This window comes from Dermacentor albipictus, chromosome 4 (genome assembly GCF_038994185.2).
Source record: "Dermacentor albipictus isolate Rhodes 1998 colony chromosome 4, USDA_Dalb.pri_finalv2, whole genome shotgun sequence".
In the NCBI taxonomy this organism is placed as follows: Eukaryota; Metazoa; Arthropoda; class Arachnida; order Ixodida; family Ixodidae; genus Dermacentor; species Dermacentor albipictus.
The window spans coordinates 140,952,402-140,973,745 of record NC_091824.1 but is presented as its reverse complement, the minus strand read 5'-3'; the positions used below and the strand labels follow the sequence as shown (position 1 = coordinate 140,973,745).

General features: G+C 49.4%; 1 protein-coding gene and 1 long non-coding RNA gene across 10 annotated transcripts in view; one reads left to right on the top strand and one right to left on the bottom strand.

The window, feature by feature from the left end:
* LOC139059371 (uncharacterized) overlaps positions 1-21,344 on the bottom strand; it is an 87,848-nt gene that overhangs the window by 50,499 nt on the left and 16,005 nt on the right. The gene's annotated exons all lie outside the window — the stretch shown is intronic.
* Positions 1-21,344, top strand: part of LOC139059366 (uncharacterized) — a 92,985-nt gene that overhangs the window by 62,973 nt on the left and 8,668 nt on the right. The window contains exon 1 of one of the 9 annotated variants that reach the window (XM_070537678.1): positions 3,691-4,056. The exons of 5 other annotated variants lie outside the window; for them this stretch is intronic. Coding sequence is in view for 3 of the 4 variants with exons in the window: in XM_070537671.1 (XP_070393772.1) it covers positions 19,791-19,893 (103 nt within the window). In the remaining variant the exon portion in view is untranslated. Of the gene's footprint in view, positions 1-3,690; positions 4,186-8,582; positions 9,049-19,603; positions 19,894-21,344 lie in introns of those variants that run through there. 3 more of the 9 variants (XM_070537675.1, XM_070537674.1, XM_070537671.1) reach the window with 3 other exon arrangements.

The following is a 21,344-nucleotide window of genomic DNA, read 5'->3' as shown; positions in this document are numbered from 1 at the left end:
TGAGAAGTCAAGTTTGACCTCGGCACCCTCAGCGATTGCAGGGCAAAGAAGCACTCTTGTTCGCGGTTTTTATTCTTTTTCAGGGGCCGGACCGTCCCTCGAGCTTACCGTGCGCTCACGCTTATCTCAGTGGAAGATAATGAGCTCTTCATTTGCTGAAGAAAAAAAGAGGGGGAGGAGGGGCAGAGAAGATCCCGCTTGAGGTACGATAAGCGACGGGACGGCGCAGCCCTTCCCGTCTCTCTTGTGTGCAGCAAAGAAGAAAGAAGCATTGTGTGCAGAGTGGAAAACACAGAGCGGTATTAAAAGCTGGAGAACGGAAAGAAATGAAGAACGTGGAGAACGTGATGTTCTTTCATAACCTCGTGTTTTCGTGTTTCTTCAGGCACCTGTTGTCTCCAGGAGGGCCTCAGTTCTGTGCCTCGCCAATGACAGGCTCGGGTGGCCGCCGCGCCGCCTCTCACTTCCTCTTGCCACAGCTGAGCAGCTACGCTCGTGTCACGAAGTCATATCCCGCACAATGCGGACGTCCGAGTCGGTGTGAAAAGCTAGGCGTCATGATGCATTATCAGTGATACTAAGCAGCACGACTAAACAATGACGCGAGTGGAAGAAAAGTAGCTGTCCTGGCGCCTTGGGCTTTCCTGGACCCATTGTTTAGCCGCTCCATACCTGGTTTCATGAATATCCCTGCTCACAACGAGTCACATGTGTTTCTCTCTAATGACAGTCTCGGCGCTCTGAAGGAGCTGAGAGTTTCTTGCGATAATGCTGGACATTGAGCATGCCACGTGGCGCACTTGCGACCCTGCCCGTGAAGCTCTTCGTCGTTCGCAGGTGCCACAGAACAAGCCCGCAGATGAACGTTGCGGGTGTGACTGAATGTCGCGCTCATGGCTGGCTCACTATACTAGCTAAACACTTCTGACACTCATATACCAGTTTAGACAGCAGCGTGCAGTCGGTGCAGCACTGCAATAGGCAGATGGGGGCCGTGGGCTCGGTCCCCTAACTAGGGCCCTTTCATTTAGTGCTCCGTTATTTGCCTTGGGTAAATCGTGTATGCTGGTGTTCGTGCTGTAAACAACGTCCGCATTTTAAATTCCCTCTTCGCCATGGCCCCATCGCGTCATTTGCACGTTAACACTTTCATTGTGGCAGTGCGATGATGACAGGACATGGATGCTTCGTACAAACCGTCCGCTGTTATTTCCAAGCGAGTGGGATGGAGGCCAAGTGCAAATATTGCCGCTGCTTGTCGGCGTTTAGAGGGAGAGACGACGAAGTCAGCCGCGAAAACCTCAGCGGCACCTTTTAGCCTTATCAATGTGTCTCACACCGCTGTGCATGCGTCGCGTTTTCCGTCCTTCCTTCGCCTGTTTCGCCTTACTCGTCACATCACCTGCCGCCACGACAGGTCGTACATTACTATGGAAGTTGCCCAAAGCCTTACTGCCAGAAGAGCTCCCTCAGTCAGTTACGAAGAGATAGAATGCCTTCTCTGCGTCACCACATGCGTACGTCTCACGCCTCCACCTCATCCATCTTATTTCCATCGCTGCATTTCATTTCCCGGCTCGTAAACCTACTATCTAGCTATCTGCTCACAATACAAGCCGACTGTTTTCTCTATAAATGGAATATTACTAGCTCGTGAACGTTTTCTCACAGCATCGTCACGCTATACATGTGTTGTACCGCGTAGCTCATGCTCGTACACAAGGATGTTATCTATAATGTGTTTAAAAAGGCGTGTTAATACGTGTTCATGTTATTGCCATTACACGGGCTGAAATATCCCTCATGTTATAACTTTATTAAGTACATTAAGGTTAATTAATAAAGCAGCTACCTGTGATGCATAGAAGCAATAGCTACGCATGCGCAGATGACGCCACGATTTTGCGTCGTCACGAAACCATCGCTACCAGCGCTATGCTAAGCGTTCTATCAAGCAACAGTCAGATGCGGCAATTCTAAATCTGTGCATATACGTGTAATGCCTCCGAGGTGTGCGCCTTGCTCTCCAAGGTTGCTCTGGGCACACCCTGCTGCAGACAGCCCAGCCCATCGGCGTCAGCAACGAGGCTGAATTTTATCGGTGCTCCGCACGTCACACCACCTGTTTCGTACCTGAGCGGACTTGCCAGGTTGGTAATTCAAATTTAACCGGAAAGAAGATATGCTGTCTTTGCTTCCATTACACATTACACATTGAATGGTTGATTTGCGGTATGTTAAACTGTCATGCACTTAAGTACATTTGGCTTACTTCAATCGGACTGGCTTTGCCTTGGGTTGTGTTTTATCACTTTTTAAACACTGGCAATTGGGACAACAAATGTCTCATTATTTTATTTATTTTTATCTGTCTTACAAACCATAAAGACCGACGAAAGGTAGTTATGTACGTGTAATAACACTGGCACATTGCAGAGGGTACATTAAGCTCTTGATCCCTATCGATATAGTACGGGCAAAGTGGGGTTCTCCACCTACAACCAACAATATTCCAAAGCGTTCTGATGTGCTAAAACGTCCAACAGCGATGACAACGAAAGCGTCCAATAATGTGCTAATTCGGTGTGTGAAACCACAACATTGCTACTGCAACACGTGCAAGTGAATCAGCAGTAGCAGCGTACCTTATGTCCATCTCAGGACGAAGGCACTTCTCATCGATTTCCATTTACCTCTGTCAGCCGATTACATACTACACTTGCAAGTTTCCTAATTTCATCATACAGTCTTAATGCCATGCTAAACTAAGTTTTCTTTCATTTGGTACCGGCGATTATCTGTTCTACGCCACCACACGCCCAACTGCGCGCACTTCTTTCTCTTAAGGTAGGGGTAGGCCAAGTTGTACAACAGCGGCGGCACAGTCAATCAGGGAAGAATGGGCGGCCAAAAAGTCGATTCCGAGGATCACATTGTGAGGGCAACGTTCTAGTCCACTAAACAAAACGGACGTGTGGCGACCGACGACACTGATACGAGCAGTACACATTCCAAGCACAGCCCGAGTTCCACCGTCGGCGACTCGGAACAGTCGAGTCGGAGCAATATCAACTATGTCAACTATCAGATAAATCCTGTTTGCTCTCTATTAATACCGTCACATTACATCTATCAATTTTTCGTTGCATCGCTCCTTGCGCGGTCTCAACACCTTTTTCTCGAGATTCGTTAGCCTCCAAGTTTCAGCCCCAAAGGTGCTGGTAGAACTGATTGTATGTACTGATTGTATGTGCAGTTTTCAAGGATATCGGCATAAGCCACCGGACATGACGTGGGAGCGCGTGCCATTGCGAACAAATATGGGTTGGCGCGCGTACATGCAAGCATCAGTGGAGAGTCTGCATACAGTCGCAGAGGTTTTGAGTTGGCCCCGACATTCGCGCAGCGGAAGCGCTTCGCGTTGGGAGCACATAGACGAAACAAGAGCGGAGCTTGCGGTCGGAAGCGGTGGCAGTGGAAGCCCCTCTTTTACGAGCCTCCTTCAGTAATGCGCGTCATTTCGCTGCTGTGACGTGGCATTAACACACAATGGCGCCCACTGCGTCGCCCCGCTGGTCGCGCGGCCAAGCGCGCCGCTGAACAAACACTAATCTATGCGGTGTGCGAACTCCGTGCCTCGTATGACGTCTCGCCGCGCGCAACCAACTTGCTCGTCGTCGCTGTGTATATGCGACGTGGAGGCGGTCGGAGCATCGACGGCGTCGCGGCAAAGGTTGCACCGCTCTCGAGCGAACGTCTCTCGCCCAGCAAGCGGGGTTTTTTGTGACAAGTGTTTTTTTCCACCGCACGCACCGCACCCGCATTGCAGAAGCAGCTCGTCTGTGCAGCATAACCTCCGGTTGTTCGTTCGTCCGTTTGTTTGTATTTTGTGTCCGGCTGCGTAATGTAGCGTGACACTGCGTCTGCCGGGAGGATGACTTTCCTGCCACCGTAGTGACACCATGGAGTCGGAGCCGCTTTCTCTTTTTTACTGTGAGTGCGTCCATGTCGACTGGAAGCCAGAGGAGCGTTTTGGAACTGCAGTCGGATAGCCAGGTACGTCCCAGTACGAGTATACACATATAGTGTATGAGTTGCTCTATTAAGGTGACGAGTTGGTAGCGAACCACCGTGAAGCAGGCGCACTTAAAGTTAGGCCATCAAGGGAACCACAGGAGATGCGCAGTAAGTGTGCTGTTCTTCTCCCGTGTCCTTGCCCTTACGTTCCGCCACTTTGCAATGGCTCGCTTATTGTTCGTCGGATTTTGATGCCACTTCCTCCATGCCGATTCACCCCTGCACCCGGGTTGTGGGTTTCATGATTGTAAGAGATTGCAGGTCTGGGTTGTTTCGTGTTATGATCTGCGTATATGAACTCCACTATGGGACAAACGCCTCTGCCAAGGATATTTCCTACTTCCTCTGTCCTTCAGAGTCAACCAAACGCACCTTACCGCTGATTTCCTAATCTCATAGCTCCGTCAAAATCTCTGTTGCCCGGCGACTCCGCTTCCCCTGCGTTCCGACTCTCACCGGTTGTCTATTCTATGGAATTCGTTCCATATTTCACGTGTGTACTGGTGTTGTCACTCGGAATACCTTGGGGACGTCGTGCCTATATACACGCGAGAAGCTTTGGAGCTATTTGTGTGAGCGCCGCCGTGATAGTTAAGGAGCACTTAGCTGGCATTTCGTTTCATTGCACATCACTGGAATTGGTTGAGAGAACATGTTCTTGCTCACTAAAGCTGAGACAAAGGAATTAACGGGACAGGTGGGCAGTGACCTAAACACTAGCACGTGATCTTATTGCTGTTTTTTTTCCCTGCTTTCCTGGTATAGGCCCATTGTGACTTCTCGTTAAAGACCTACTGTTTACTGCTGCTTCCTGCCCTCTTGTGCCTGACTGAATTATGCGTGCGTGTGGTGCTTGTATAGAGGGTACAGTGTTTGCTGCAATATTTTCTTTCTTTCTTTCTTCAGCGGCTCCGATGTCTCTGTAACTTTCAATTTTGCGTGCACAACTTGTGGGTCCAAGTGCCCAAAACGGTTTTCCTTTCCTTCTTTCTTTCTTTCGTTCTTTCTTTCTTTCTTTCTTTCTTTCTTTCTTTCTTTCTTTCTTTCTTTTTATTTATTTCATTTTTCAGGGCCCCGTATCGTAGGAGCGATCAAAATCGGGGCGAGCAAGAGAAGCCTCAGGCTGAAAACAACGTTTCGCTCACTACTGATTGCTTGTAGGGTTAAGTCAAGTTTAATCAAGTTAACCTTCGACGTAACCAGCCGCCCAGCTGCCGATTTTCCAAGCTGTCACCACTCACTAGCAACTTTAGATATGAAGTGCAGTAAAAGCGAACGATCTGTAACCGCAATGCGGTGTCTGGATTTCCCCATCAGTGACCACTAGCTGTCATGGCTACACTACACAAATTTTATGAAATTATAAACTTATATTATAAATTATGAAATTATAAATGCGATAAAGTTTTGACCGATTGGCTTGATAGTATATGTACCTCTGCAAGGCGTGCGGTAACAGAGCGTCCCTTTCGTTATTGTCTCTGCACACTTGAACTCCATATATCAGCCCTTCAGGTGGTTGCTGCGCTGCGATATGTTTTAACGAAGTAAAAACAGACATTATAGGCAGCTAGTCCGGGAGATCGTCGTCCACTATTGTCATTCGACTACTCGTGACGAGTGTTAGCTTTCGAAACAATAGGTATCTTTGTACGTGAGGTGTTTTGTCTCACCTTATCGCTCATTATATTTTATCATTTTATCAATCAGCCCATCTCCGTCGGCGCTAAACAAAACACTTTCACAATTATTACGTTCTGCTGGTGGCGCAAGCTCTCCATTATGTGTCAGTTAAACGTTCGGGACTTCTTTAAAAAAAAGCCCCTCAGCAGGTTACATTGCAAATTTTGGTTTAGGTTGTTGTTTGGGGAGCGTTTCACCGCAAAAGATTTTCAGATCAGTTCATCTAAATGTCGTGTCGTCATGCTGTCAGGAGGCGAGCTTCACTGCCAATATAGGCACTTGTCAGCTAGCAACATTTTTTTCCCCTGCCTTCCTCTATATCGGAGGCGAGGGTCCGAGGCTAGAACCACCTAGACTACCTAGAGGCCGAGGGACCATGGCTCGTTCACGCCGCAAGCCCCGCCTCCTTTCTTTCTCTCTCTCTCTCTCTCTCTATCTCTCTTTCTGTTGCGCTGCGCACTGCCAGAGGCTTCATTGTGCGTTCTGAATTGAACGATTCACAGATGTCACGTGCCATAATCGGTGACGTTTCAGGGTATGCGTTTTACGCAGAGGTATTCGTACGTGCGACGTGACTCTCTGGCTGCAACTGGGGCTACGTATACCACGACAGAACGGGCGCACGGGCTTTACTTCCGAATTTCAGCTGTTTCTGTGTTGTGCAGCCACCTGATTGATCATTTGCAGACACGATTTCCATTGCGTGATCTACGCGCCGCGCTTCTCTGTTTGTTATGCCCGAAACATACACTACTTTCATTTTTTATTATTATTTTTTGTCTATATTATATTGCATCTCTGGGCTGTCAATTCAGCGCACTCGCGCCGTTACAGAGTTGTGAAATACGTCGTACAAGCTGCCGTTTGAGACTAAGCGGACTGTGTAACAATGTAAGTCACTGTTCGCAGTACAAAGCGGGATTCGTCTTGTAAAAAATTCAGTCGGTGCCTTCGAAGAACATTGTGGCGCCGTCTGAGAGCACGTTGAAGGCATTGCTAGACAACTGCCTCGGACGCCGTCTGATAATCGCGGGCGAACTTTGGTCCCTGTAGCTTTTATTCCGTATCTCCTGCGCCGGCTATCTTATCCTTCAGCGCGGCTATTCAATTATGGTTCGCCTTCAAGGAAGCGAAGCCGGACAGGCAACGCCACCGACAAAGGGAGCCAAGGGCGACTCACGCACGCAAAAGAAATAGCAGACGCCGGAAGCCTAAAGCAAGCGCTGCTCTACAAATAGCTGACATTAACAAAGTACGTGAGGCCTCAGACGCACGCGCATCCAGGTAGGTGCAGTACGCTCGGTTTCGCGTGCCGTTCGATCGTGTAGAGACGACTGCAGTCACGTATAAATTTGCAAAGCAGGAATCGCCATCACAGGCGATCAAATCAAATTGATTTCGACATCGCAACGATGTACAGAAAAACGCCCCTACGAAGGCTTGACTGTGGGTCTGTGCACATTACAACCTTGTACCAGGTACACATGATAAACAATAATGAAAGTGATAAGTTATCGGCAAGAAGACGCATGGGAAAATTAAGCTAAGAGCTACATGACATGAGAAAAACAATGCGATAACAATGAAGAAACGAAACAGTAATCAGTAGCTCCTAAATCCAAAGCTTAAGCATAACTAAATATGCACAAGAGATGCACAAAGCATAGGCCACACACTAATGGTAATAAGGTTGACATGTACTTGGTTTAGGAAATTACACCAGAGTTACTCGTATACTTTAGAGAACCATTCCATCCTGAAGCATTCAAGGATGGGCACGGTGTACTTAACGATATGCATGTCAAGGCCGATCGCGATAACAGCTATCAGTGTTGGTTGGCAGCGATGGAAGTAGTTTACCAGTCTCCATGAAGCTATCAACGCGTCGCAGCCTTATTGGGCATTGTGCCTCACAGGTGCTATATTTCACCTGCGTAGGCATGCACATACCCGACGTTATGGTTATGTGTAGCGGGGTGACGAATGTACTTGGGTGAACTATGTCGCTGGATCATGCCATTCAAAGGGTTTTTCGCGAGCGCCTTGCCGGTTATATTTGCGACAGATATCACCTACGTACCTCGAACGAAATGGCGAGTGTGCGTAGGCAGTATATAGACAATGCTGCGATGATGAACACATTGTTTCTTTGCTTGCGCTCGGCGGTTCTTGTTGACCGAGCCGTCTCTGATCTTGTTTCTTCTTTTTTTTTCCTTTTTACGTAGAAGATATGTTTGACTGCAGAATATGAAAGGCCCTAAGTAAGTTATCCTATAGCTAAACCCCCCGCGAAAAACAAAAGAAGAAACAAAAGAGAAATGAAAGCTTCCGAATCAGCACATCGGAGTCGCAGCCTCCAGAGGTCGCCTATAAGTTGACGGGAACTAAACAACGCCGTCTTTCCTTTTTTTTTCTTTCTTTAAGCAATCCAGATGTTAAGAATGAATTAGTTGACTCCCTTCCGGTAGCTCGCAGTCGTGACGCGCGTGCGCTGTGAAGATACGAGGGCGATCGACGTCACTCGGCGCGCCATGGCACGCGTTGATTATGCGGTGCAAGCAAGCAAGCAAGCTCTGCCGCATATATATGGTTCTTTCACCGGAACAACGCGGTCTTTGCTCTCTTTCTTCCTTTGTTCGCTTTTCGTTCGCTATACGCCGTCATTTCGGGTCGGCGGCGACGCGGAGGGAGGGGGGTGCCGGTCGTTACGCAAGCGATCTCGGGACGAGCACAAAAACTGCCTGTTATAACAACACGTACACACATCTCGCGCGCGACGACGCGTCAGCGTCGGATCTCCCGACGCCAGCTCGCTTATCACGCCGGGTCCTTGACGTCGTCGCCTCCAGCTCCCCTGGAATATGTAGACTCGGCAACGTCGTCCCGTAGCTGTACGGGTGCGCGCACGTGCGCTGCTGTAACGGCACATGTATCGCGGCATATATGCACACGGTGACGGCCCCGCGCGCTGCGTTATGTAACTGTCGCAAGACGCCATACCCCCGGCGCCACAGCGAAAGCGTGCGAGGCGTTCCTGCAATAGCTGTCGCTGCATTGCGAGTCCGGGTGCGACAGTCTCGCTATTTGGACGCGCGTCTGCTATACGCCGGCGTCGTTATCGCGATCCGCTCGCGGATCGTATACTTTGCGCAGCGGCAAGTCGCACGACTCCCTCCGCCGCCACTCGTTCTGCAGCGATCGCACCGTTTGAGTGAGAAGGACGCGCCGATCTCTCTTGTCGTAGTGGAGCCTCAAATGGCGCTTCGCGCCCTACGTGGATGGCCAGCCGTACGTACATGCTTATACGTGTTTCGTGTGTATGTTGATCAGTTGCACTGATTCTGTTTGCACTTGCGTAAGGGCGAACGCCTGTTCCTTCGGCGAGTCGAATTGTGTACGCTTTAACTGGGTGGCAGGATGTGCTATAAGTACGTCTGGACTCACGATAATGTTCTACAGCTTTCGTTTGCCGCATGCATGCACTGCGCGCATATGTTACCTGATGAACGCTGGCGGCGGGCCGAGAGTTTGCAGCCTTCAAGCTCATTCTGGGGCCAACCCGTTTGTACGCGTAAACAGCATATAATTACTCGACATGTCGCTTCTCGATAAGCAGCGCGTTTACAATGTATTCGCTGCCGCATGCTACATGTTCTTGGAAAGAGAATGACGTTAGCTCAAAGCACAAACTTGCATCGCACTGTTCCCGCGAGACTCTGTCCCAGCTCTCTTTGTAATGCTTGTCAGAAGTGAAGAGACCATTGCATTCGCAAGATCAACAGCTATCGCACGTCAAGTTATTCATACTTTGTCGTACACCCTTGACAAAGTTATTCCTCGGAATTTTGAGAACGGGTGCCCTCAAACAAATGTTATGAAACAAAACGCTAACAGCGCATGCATTTTGTGTTAAATCCTCTCAGACCTAAACATTAACAGTGCGAAACAATAATAGGAACGTGAAAATGATGTAAATTTTTTTTGGCGCGGCTGTGAACTACCTCCGGGATCGACCCATGCAAAAGGCTCCGTTTCTGCCAGAAACCTCGCCTTCCTGCATAGCCTTCGCCGCCAGCGTTCCCTGGTAAACATTGCGGTTACATAAGCTGCAGTGGCCGGGAAGTGTGAGAAGCAGTCAGGGATCTTTGCTGTCGCATTCTATTCCTTCGTCTAAGCGTCCTCCAAATTTTTCTGAAAAAGCGGTTTGTTAGAACGCGGGTGGAATGCGGGTGCTATGGGAGCTCCATCGCGTTGACCGGCACGTGACGTCATTGCACATTGATGGCACGTAATACGAAGTGGTTTATTTTTACCTGAACGCGTGAGAGGACGTCTTATTTTGTTGTATTGTTTTTGCCTGCTTTATTTGACTGTACGTCTTACACAACGCGCCCTCGTATATTTTCGTAACGCGTATAGTTTTACGCTTTTGACGCGCAGCGTTACTATACTCGCGGACAACTTTCTGTGGCTACGAAGGGAAAGCTACGAAGGCAAAGCGCGCACAAATGAGAGCGCTTCTGAAAAGAGTCCCGCGTTTTCATCCGGGTTATCCTAAGCTGGTGAAGGCAAAACATCAATACATTATTAGCAACAGTTGAATAAGAATAGACCCCTGCGTGTAAAGGTTTAGTTATTTCGCGGCTTTTTCCTTCCGCGTCTGGGGAAACGCGAGACCGTCGCACGTGGAAGCTTCGTCGATTCAGCGTCTAGTTCCGAACAACCAAAAGCACTGCCAGACGCTGCCGGACTACTTGGCGCGACAACAAATGTGCAGCAGCCACGTGCCCATAGTTTTTCCTTCATACCCGCAGAAAGTTGTCCGCAAGTATAGTGAATAACGTTGAGCTTCCAAAAGCGTAAAACTATACGCGTTACGACAATATTCGTTACTAAAATCAAATTATAGTGTTTTATGTGCCAAAACCACTTTCTAATTATGAGGCACGCCGTAGTGGAGGACTCCGCAAATTTTGACCACCTGGGGTTCTTTAACGTGCACCTAAATCTAAGCACACGGGTGTTCTCGCATTTCGCCCCCATCGAAATGCGGCCGCCGTGGCCGGGATTCGATCCCGTGACCTCGTGCTCAGCAGCCCAACACCATAGCCACTGAGCAACCACGGCGGGTAACGTAATACTTTTACGTTTGGTTGCAAAAGCTAAACTAAAACTGTCTGTTGTTTCCCACTTTTAATATTTCAGTCTAAGATTGAACACACAAGACATGCGCTGTCGGTGTTTTGTTTTATGACATTTATTTGTGGGCTGTCATTCTCAAAATTCCGAGGAATAACTTTGTCGAGAATGTAAGACAAGGTATGAGCAACTTTCGTGATAGAATGGTGTGGCAATATAACCCGCATATACCGCAAGTCATATGGCAAGGCGTCGCGTATACATATGCCTAAATATATGCTAGTATTTTCGCTCACAGAACGCCCACGCCGGCTACGACGCCGACACCAGATTGTCTGCGACGCGGGGCCCCCAACATTGCAAAATAAGTTACACCCTAAAAAGTGAGAAATGGTGTATATGTGTCTATAACTCACACCCTTAGGGTGTTATCTATATAACGGACACCTTAACGGTGTGACTTATAGACACATTTACACCCTTTTTCACTTTTGAGCGTGTATATTATTTTACAGTGAATGCTATCGCGTTAAAAAGGCTTAGTTCATGTGGCACGTATGCCACGACCACCTCGCAGCGCGTTTATAATTTTTTATAACGTTGGTATTAGGAGAGAAAAATTCTGCTAGCCGCACTTATAGCTGACAGCTTACACTTGAACATCGGCCAGCGGAACAGGGGAGGGGGGTGGCAACGATTTTGAATGTCGACAAAATATATGAAGGAAGGTTACAGCGAGGATGAATATTAACAATAACGGGGCTATCTACAATATTTTACAAAAGCTTCGGGATCGAAGTTGCGGACTCCGCGTCTGCTTTCTTTTCTCTCTTTTTTTCTCCAGGTGAAGCGGAGTATCGACAGCTCCGACTTCTCCGTGAAGAAGCCGTATATACGCAGGCTCCGATGAGGTGCACTTAGCTTTCCAAAGGCCACGGCACGCCGCTCGGTTTACTAAACGGCGTTGTGATAAAGCGCTATCACGTACACGCCGGCGGCGTACGCCCGTGCAAAACAAACAAACCGGCCCGGACTCGATGCAGCTAGCTATGCAGCACTATCTGGCTGCTGCCCCATTGTCCCGAGATATAGACCGTGGCAGTCATTCGGTACGCGTCGGGTCGGGAAGCGGCGGTATAGTCCGGCTTGACGCTTGGGTTTTCCTGGGTGGCTTTTTTTTTACCGCATGCCGTCACATTCTTTGGCGGTTTATGAGCTAATGGATTCCTCACGATCTTAATACCCACGAATGAAGGAAGCTTGTGTACTCTCCGACCATGTACCGTTTCTTGGAAACGTCCGCCCTCATACCATTAACCTTGGTTTCCCCCTCAACTTCGCTGTAATGGCGCTCCTGGTTCATATCCGATGGTTTGACACTGCGAACCGCGGATACAAAAGGTCAGAAGAATACACGGAAAAAAGGCAAAGAACGAACTTAGTGGCGCTAAACACCACCCTTTTTCGAAGGAGACGCTGAAGTCATCTGTTTTGTGTCATCAGGTACAGGGATAAATGCGTCGACTAACGTTGCTTTTGTCTGTGTGGCGTCTAGGGCTGTCCGATTATGTGACGCATGCGCGTGAGCCGTGAGGTTGTATACTGGAGCGTGCTAAAACCACTATCTGTTTATGAAGCACGCCGTAGTGCGGGACTTAGGATTAATCTAAGTACGCGAACGTCTTTTGCACTTCGCCCAAATCGGCGTGCACGGTGGCATGTTCCCTCCAAAAATAACAGGCTTGCAATGCAACGCGGACGACACACGGGCCAGTCCTTGTCCGCTCTGTTGCCTTCGTAAGCGAGTCGTCGCTGCATCCACTACTGCGCAACCATTTCTAGATGCCGAACGCGGCACATGCCAAATTCCGAAGGTCACCACGACGGGACAGCGGCGGCGATAAGATCGGACTTCGCGCTTATTGTTCGTCGCCGCTGGAGAGACGTTGCCGAGCATTCGGAGACCCCCCTCGACCACTCGCTCCTCCTCGGCAAACGTTGTTGCCTTGAGCAGAAGCGCGGGATTTTACTCGTTTCAGTAATAGCCACGTTTCAGCCACAATGCGCTCCTTGTCCCTGCTGAAAAACAACACGAGCGGCGTTCTTGATTTGTTCGGTTGTTGCTCTTCTTTCTCCGAATAACCGGCGAGTTTTCAAGGAATAACTGTCAGGACGACGGCATGACATGGTAAGCGCGGGGTGTGGTTCGCGCTGTGAAGTACGGACATCACAATTGCGTGTTTAGGTGCTCGCACACGTTCGTGCCAGCACGCGATTCTTCGTTCCAAGACGACGAGACGACTGAATAATGCCGGCAGTACGGAGGCCAGCGACTCGTGGATTTACTCGGGAATCGCTCCACCTCGCGCACGCACGCGATAAACTGTTCATATATATGGGGCGTCGCCTGACTTCGCAACGCAACGGTGACGCAACGCGTCGTGCTTCGGTCGCCCTCGACAGCATCGTTTCGCCGGAAAGCGTTATCTCTGGCTACACGTAAACCGAGCGAGCGCCCGTCGCCTGTGGAGGAAAGCGAAAACGCGCGCGGCGGTTACATTTAACAGTTCGAGAAGCCGCTCGGCAAAAGTTGCGTAATTGGCGCGCAATAACCGCGGCGGCTTCAACTGCGGCAGCGTCGTTGAACAACGGGACCCAGCCGCGAGCGTCGTTATACAGTGACGCGCGCGGTTACGCGCATTGCATACTGTAAAGAACGGCGGGTTGCACAACAAGACTGCCACCTTGCCACCTGATTACGACAAGGGGTGCAAGACGCGCACCTGCACCTCTCCGTGCTGCAGCTGCGAGGCGTTCAAAGAAGCGACCTTTGCGCTGGAACCCGCCGCCTTCCTCCAGCCCCTTCGACATGGTGACGGGACGAATTCGGTGTGTGGACAATGATTCCAGAGTTCCTCAACGCGGGGCTGATTTGACACGCCTGGAGAAGCTACCGCGGGAAGACTTATTTTTGTGCTTCTCAAGGTTTGGAGTGGCTCGGAACAATGAGCGACGCGCGATCGACAACGTCGATTTTCCGGAACGGCACCACCTTCAACACCGTCGCTTGGGCTTCGGAATGTGTGTGCCTTTGTGTCTGTAAACTGGTCTTCAGAGCAGCTGCGAGTTGGTGATGTGTAAACGAACAGCCGCCGCGTCGTGGACGGGCGGATCGAGTGTATAAAAACTGTGGTTGTGCGATTGTTGGACGCACTTCTCTTGAGCAGTCATGTTAGACTGGTTCACTTCTCTCATGCAGTCCTGTTGGACTAATACTATTTTTCTCAAACAGTCATGTTAGACTGAGTTAATTTTCTGTAAATAAACCCCTTTTTCCTCGTTCTCGATGAGAAGCAGTTCTTCACTTCATCAACGATCTCAGCGTAAATAAGTTGGACGACGGCATGGGCCAGCTACCTTCGAATTCATGCCGTACTCCAATCTTGGCAAAGGACCACGGACGAAGGGATTGAGCCCCCAATCCTGACAACTGGCTGACAGCGGTGGGATGGACTTTGCGACATGGTGCTGTATCTGTGGTGAGTGCTTGGTTTTTGCTTTGACTCTCTAGGCTTCATTTTGTGGTTGTTCTGTTTAGAACAGTAGGGAAGCTAGATTGTTGTGTGTTAGCTAGGTTGTGTTTTCCTAGCTAGATTTAGAGAGCAGAATCAAGGCAGTAAAGCAGCAGTCATGGAGTTAAGGACATTGCTGAGAGACGAGTTGTTGATTGTTGGTGAGGAACTGGGCCTAAATGTACGCAAGGAAATGCTCAAATCGGAATTATTGGAGCTAATTTCCAATCAGGCCAGTGAGCAAGATATTGAAATGGGATTGGAACTTCTCAAAAAGAGAGAGAAACGGGAAAAAGAAAGAGAAGAACGGGACAGAGAAAAACGAGAGAGAGAGGAACGGGATAGAGAGAGAGAGGAACGCGATAAAGATCGCGAGATAACAAAAATGCAACTTGAACTTGAAAACAGACGTTTGGAGTTGTCTCAAGGAAGTGAAGGAGCTCTGGGTCGATCAAGTGAAGCAGAATCGTACCGCATGGACAGGCTATTAAAGCCATATGAGGTCGGGACCGACATAGGCTTGTTCCTAAGCAATTTTGAAAGGACTTGCGAAAAGATGAACTTCGGTCCGAGTACATGGCCACAGCGGTTGCTGTCTATGTTGCCGTGTGAGGCGGCGGAAGTAATCGCCAGATTGAGTGTGCAGGATGCATATGATTATGCGAAAGTTAAGGCTAGTCTCCTGAAGAAATACCGCCTTTCAGCCGAAGCTTTTCGGCAAAGGTTTAGGAGCACAGGCAAGAAAGATAGCGAGGGCTATCCGGAGTTTGCATATAGCTTAAAGGCCAACCTAGTCGAGTGGCTTAAAAGCGCGGAAGCGTACGACAGCAGAGACATGATCATTGAATGCATGTGTCTAGAGCAGTTTTACAAAACCATTCCCCAAGCTGTGAAACTGTGGGTGCAAGATAGAGGTAATGTAAACACTGTGGAAAGGGCGGCTGAATTAGCCGAAGAGTACGCAACCCGTAGAAAGTTGAACGCCGAGGAGGGAAACTGGGACGGTCGAAATGGACCGCGGAAGCCATTTCCGTTCAAAAAGGGTGCGCAAGCTAGACGATCCGAGCCTGTAGACATGGCGGAAAAGCCCGCAGAAAAGAGCGAGGAGAAAGTTAACGGAGAAACCGCACAAAAAGAACAGAAAAGAAAATTCGAATCTGTCAGACCAATTCGCTGTTACAAATGCCACAAACTGGGACATATAGCTGTAAACTGCGAGAAGCCAAGCGTAGTTTTTTCCTACGTGGAGGAAAAGGATGAGAATATGGAACTTTTAAGTCCATATCTCCACGACCTGCAAGTTAATGGAAAACCATGCCGAGTGCTAAGAGACAGTGCCGCCACGCTGGACATTGTCCATCCGTCTTACGTGATGGTAGAGGACTTCACCGGAGAAGTAGCATGGATAAAACAGGTTGTAGAAGAACACAGCGTGTGTCTGCCCATGGCCAAAGTCAAAATCAGTGGACCATTCGGGGAGCTAGAGACTGAGGCTGCAGTTTCCAAATTTTTGTCACTGCAGTATCCCTACATCTTTTCGAATCGTTCGAATCAGTTACTGCGTGACAGAGGGCTCAAACTGGGAGAGGGCATAGTACAGGCATTGACCCGAGGCCAAGCTCGTAAGATCGCGGCGCTTTCGGCTGAAAATGCTCAAGCTCCTCCAGCTGAAGCAGAAAAGGGGATAGCTTCAATACCCGAATCCGAGCTAGGCCCGAGGGACAAAAGAACAGTTGAGGAGAGCCTGCCAGTTGACCAGCTCAATGAGAGCGTAGCACTAGAGTGTCAGAGTTCTAGCCTGCAGGAAGAGCATGCAGACGCGCTCCCAAGCGAGACAGGGTCGTTGTTATCACCGGCCTCAAAGAACTTTGATCAACTCTTACGCGTGGATAGAGAGTCACTGGCAGCTGAGCAAAAGAATGATGAGAGCTTAGCTAAATTACGTGACACAGCTAAAGAAGGCATTGCTAGGCGCAACGTAACGATACATGAGAGAGGAGGATTGTTGTATCGGCATTACAGAGATCGAAAGGGTAAGATTTTAGATCAGTTAGTCATACCTACTAAGTATAGGGAGGACCTTTTGAGTCTTTGTCATGGAAATGGGTGGTCCGGCCACCTAGGCATAAACAAATCAAAGGAAAGATTGCTTATGGAATACTACTGGCCTGGCTGTTTCAAAGATGTAGAAAACTTTGTAAGATCATGCGACGCCTGCCAGCGTTCTGGTAAACCAGGAGAGACTTGGAAAGCTCCACTGAAGGTAGTGCCCTTAATAACAGAGCCTTTCAGACGACTTGTAATAGACACGGTAGGGCCTCTTCCAAAAACAAAATCAGGCTACAGGTACTTGTTTACCATGCTGTGTCCGGCCACCAAGTTTCCAGAAGCAATCCCTTTGAAAGAGCTCAGCTCCACTGAAGTAGTAGACGCGCTTTTGACAGTGTTTGCACGAGTTGGGTTTCCAGCCGAAATTCAGGCAGATCAAGGGTCAGTATTCACGAGCGCACTGACTTCCACATTCTTGCAAAAGTGCGGGGTAAAGTTAATACACAGTTCTGTCTATCACCCTCAGTCGAACAGTGTAGAGAGGTGGCATTCGGTGCTTAAGCGAGTTTCGCGTGCGCTCTGTTACGAGCACAAGGAGGACTGGGAGAACTGTCTGCCGGCAACTTTGTTTGCTTTGCGAACGGTTCCACATGAAGCGACAGGGTTCTCACCAGCAGAACTAGTGTATGGGAGGACACTCCGGTCTCCACTGAGAATGTTAAGAGAGATGTGGGAGGAAAGAGGGGAGAGTCCAACAGTGATTGAATACGTACTAAATTTACTGGAACGGCTAAGCGCAACCCGAGAACTAGTCGGAAAGAACATGGAAATAGCTCAAAGGAACGCCAAATTCTATTACGACAAGAATGCGAGGCTTCGTACGTTTAAAGTCGACTTAACGATGAAAGCGGAAAAGTGTAGGTTTGGTTGTTCGCAGGTTACCTATCTGGGCCATGTTGTCGGTCAGGACATGAGACGGCCGGCTGAGCTGAAAATAGCTACGATTAGAGATTTTTCTCAGCCGCGCACGAAAACGGACGTTCGTTCATTTTTGGGACTTGTGGGGTACTATCAACGGTACATTCCGAATTACTCGCAATTGGCAAGTCCATTAACAGACGCCCTCCGAAAGGGAGCACCGAGTACCGTACTCTGGGATAAGGACAAAGAGAACGCTTTCCAAAGTTTGAAAACGCTATTGGTTTCTCGCCCTGTGCTTCGCGCGCCAGACTACACTAAGGAATTCATAGTTCAATGCGACGCAAGCGACAGAGGTATGGGCGTGGTACTTAGTCAAGTCGGCGACGATAACGAGGAGCATCCTATCCTCTACGCCAGCCGTAAACTAAATGTAAGAGAGGAAGCCTACAGCGCTTCAGAGAAGGAATGCGCTTGTTTGGTTTGGGCCGCCCAGAAGTTGTCGTGTTATTTGTACGGAGCGAAGTTCATCTTCGAGACCGACCACTGTCCTCTGACGTGGCTCAATCAAATGTCACACAAAAACGGCCGCTTGCTCCGATGGAGCCTCACTCTCCAAGAGTACAACTTCTCCGTTAGATATAAGAAGGGAAAGTTGCATAGCAATGCGGATGGTTTGAGCAGGCTAATTTGAATTCTGCGTTTGGGGGTCCCGCCTAAATTTTAGGGTTACTAGTGTTAATTTTATTAAGCGAAGAAGATCCCCTCTCGTTTAGCAGGATTCCCTCCATGATTGCTGAATTTGTCAGCAGGATTTTGCTTCAGAAATTGGCATAGTGAAATGCAGCATTTTTTTGTTTCTGCACTTATGTTGTTGTTTTTTTTGAAGCCTAGCGAGTCTAAAGTGAGAGCCAATGCACGTCATCTCGGCGCAGAGCCGTGTTGTGGGGTTCATTTTGCAGTTGCCTGTCCTTGTTGGATGTTTTGGGGCGGTGACATCAATGCACAGGTGGTCGCTGCGAGCCAAGACATCAATCCCCCCCTGACCAGCAGCCATTCTCTTCCTGCCTAGCGGTTGTCAGCGCTAGACAGTCGAGACTTTTGGGGCCATGGAGGCGCTGTAAAGAACGGCGGGTTGCACAACAAGACTGCCACCTTGCCACCTGATTACGACAAGGGGTGCAAGACGCGCACCTGCACCTCTCCGTGCTGCAGCTGCGAGGCGTTCAAAGAAGCGACCTTTGCGCTGGAACCCGCCGCCTTCCTCCAGCCCCTTCGACATGGTGACGGGACGAATTCGGTGTGTGGACAATGATTCCAGAGTTCCTCAACGCGGGGCTGATTTGACACGCCTGGAGAAGCTACCGCGGGAAGACTTATTTTTGTGCTTCTCAAGGTTTGGAGTGGCTCGGAACAATGAGCGACGCGCGATCGACAACGTCGATTTTCCGGAACGGCACCACCTTCAACACCGTCGCTTGGGCTTCGGAATGTGTGTGCCTTTGTGTCTGTAAACTGGTCTTCAGAGCAGCTGCGAGTTGGTGATGTGTAAACGAACAGCCGCCGCGTCGTGGACGGGCGGATCGAGTGTATAAAAACTGTGGTTGTGCGATTGTTGGACGCACTTCTCTTGAGCAGTCATGTTAGACTGGTTCACTTCTCTCATGCAGTCCTGTTGGACTAATACTATTTTTCTCAAACAGTCATGTTAGACTGAGTTAATTTTCTGTAAATAAACCCCTTTTTCCTCGTTCTCGATGAGAAGCAGTTCTTCACTTCATCAACGATCTCAGCGTAAATAAGTTGGACGACGGCATGGGCCAGCTACCTTCGAATTCATGCCGTACTCCAATCTTGGCAAAGGACCACGGACGAAGGGATTGAGCCCCCAATCCTGACAATACCTCCGCGTACGAAGCGCACCGTCGAGTTTAACGAGGCGGACGCGCTCTCTCTTCGGCCATGTATAGGCTCGCGCCGAGTAATTCCCGGCGCGCGCGCCTCGGGACTTTCCGGGAGCGGCCCCGTCACCGCTTGTCACCTGCGACGTCGCGCGCACGTTTATGAGAAAGTGAAAAAAAGAAACTACAAGAAGCGCGGACCTCCTTTCTCGTCGTTTTCCGGCGTCTCTTCACTTACATACGCGCCGGCGCGGCGATCCGAGATCCAGTCTTGCGAGAACGCCAGCGGTGCGCGACTCGGACGTTTCACCTTCGATCTCGACGTCGGACCGGTTGTGTGCGTGTGCGTGTGTGCGCGTGCACGCGCTGTTGTCAGGCCGTCGTATACGGAAACCAGCTACCGCGGGTGCGCGCCTCACGGGACCATTTCGACGCATGTGCTCCGTCGTGGATGTGTGCAGTTATAGGTGTGGGAACGGCGGCGATGTCGAAGGAAGCGAGCATCATGCGTAAAATCCACGTCGTGATATACTTTCACCACGGCATGCGCAAGCGTAAGTTTTTGTGCCCAATTCAAGCGAATGATCTTCGCGTCGAGCCCGCTTGTTCGGGGGCCACGCACGCACGTGGGACGCATTTCCGACGTATCTCCGACGCGGCGTGGCTGCGCGCGCGAGCTGTTGCCGACTACATAATCCAGTCGCAAACCTTCTTGCGCGAATTCCTTTGATGATGACGGCGCCTTTATTTGTGAAGCGTGAAATTCATGCGTGGACACCGGAAACGCGTTTCACGTTGTGGCCGTATCTATACCAGTATAGTTGTCATGTTGTTGCCGTATCTATTTGCTGGCTGTTGAATACAAGAGTCGGCAGTAAAACACGTGGTGCGGCTAGTTGGTGCATAGCTTTCAATATATGAAGCGCCAACAGGGACGGCACACTAGGGAGGAACAAGGACAGGAAGTGCCTTGTCCTGTCTTTGTTCCTACCTATAGTGCGCCGTCACTATGGGCGCTTCATCTATTGGAAGAGTCGGCACGTTTCCACAGAAGTGCTGAAAGCAGCCCATGACAAGAGCATACTTCGCGTGTTCTCATTTCTTAAAATCAACGACATTATTAGGTTTTATGCGCCAAAACCACGATATGATTCTGAAGCTCGCCATAGTGGGGGACAACGGATTAATTTTGACCACCTGGGGTTCTTTCAACAATGTCTTCGTTACGCGAAAGACATACTTGTACGCATGACCCTGAATTTGAAAGCTTTATTAATTACTGGTCTGACATTCAGTTTGTTTTTACAGCTTAGCGTTCTGCACTGCAGTGTGTGCAGCTGTTATTCGTCTGGTTCGCATCTGGTTCTCTTTCACTTCTTGAATCTATGTTCTTTCCTGCACCCGGTTTTAGAGGTCATCACAAATGCACTGACTGCCTCACTGGCGGCGGTAGCCCGATTCTGTCCGCAGCCGTCCCTGTACAAATGTCAATATGTTGCTGTACGTTGGAAAGGGTATAGAATTAAATGCTATAGCGCAACCGTCCAAATCCGGTTTGTGAATGGTTCCACAATCACGGACTGAATGTACGTGCAACTAGGAACAAACGGGTTTAAGCATTGCGACTAACATATGCAGTTGGAGTTGTGCGGCAAGACATAGGCAGGGCACTGGTGGTGCGCATTAGTGCAGTCGGGCACACGTTGTTTTGTGGACCGCGGCTGTCGCGAAGATGTCAATTTCGCCGCCGTCACACCTGCACCCTATATAACTCACAAGTTTATAGCGTGAATGTTTTGCGTGGAAGCACCATATGATGTACCAATAAGTTTCTGGCCGTGCGCCTACAGGCGGCAACGAAATTGGATGGTTGTTTTTTTTTTTTTCGAATCACCGAATGTACACGGCATGCCAACTATAAGACGATTTTGTCGCGCCTGCTGCATCCTTAGTTTGCTATAAAAACCACAAATGAAGAACTATGCACAGCATCCAAACACTTGGT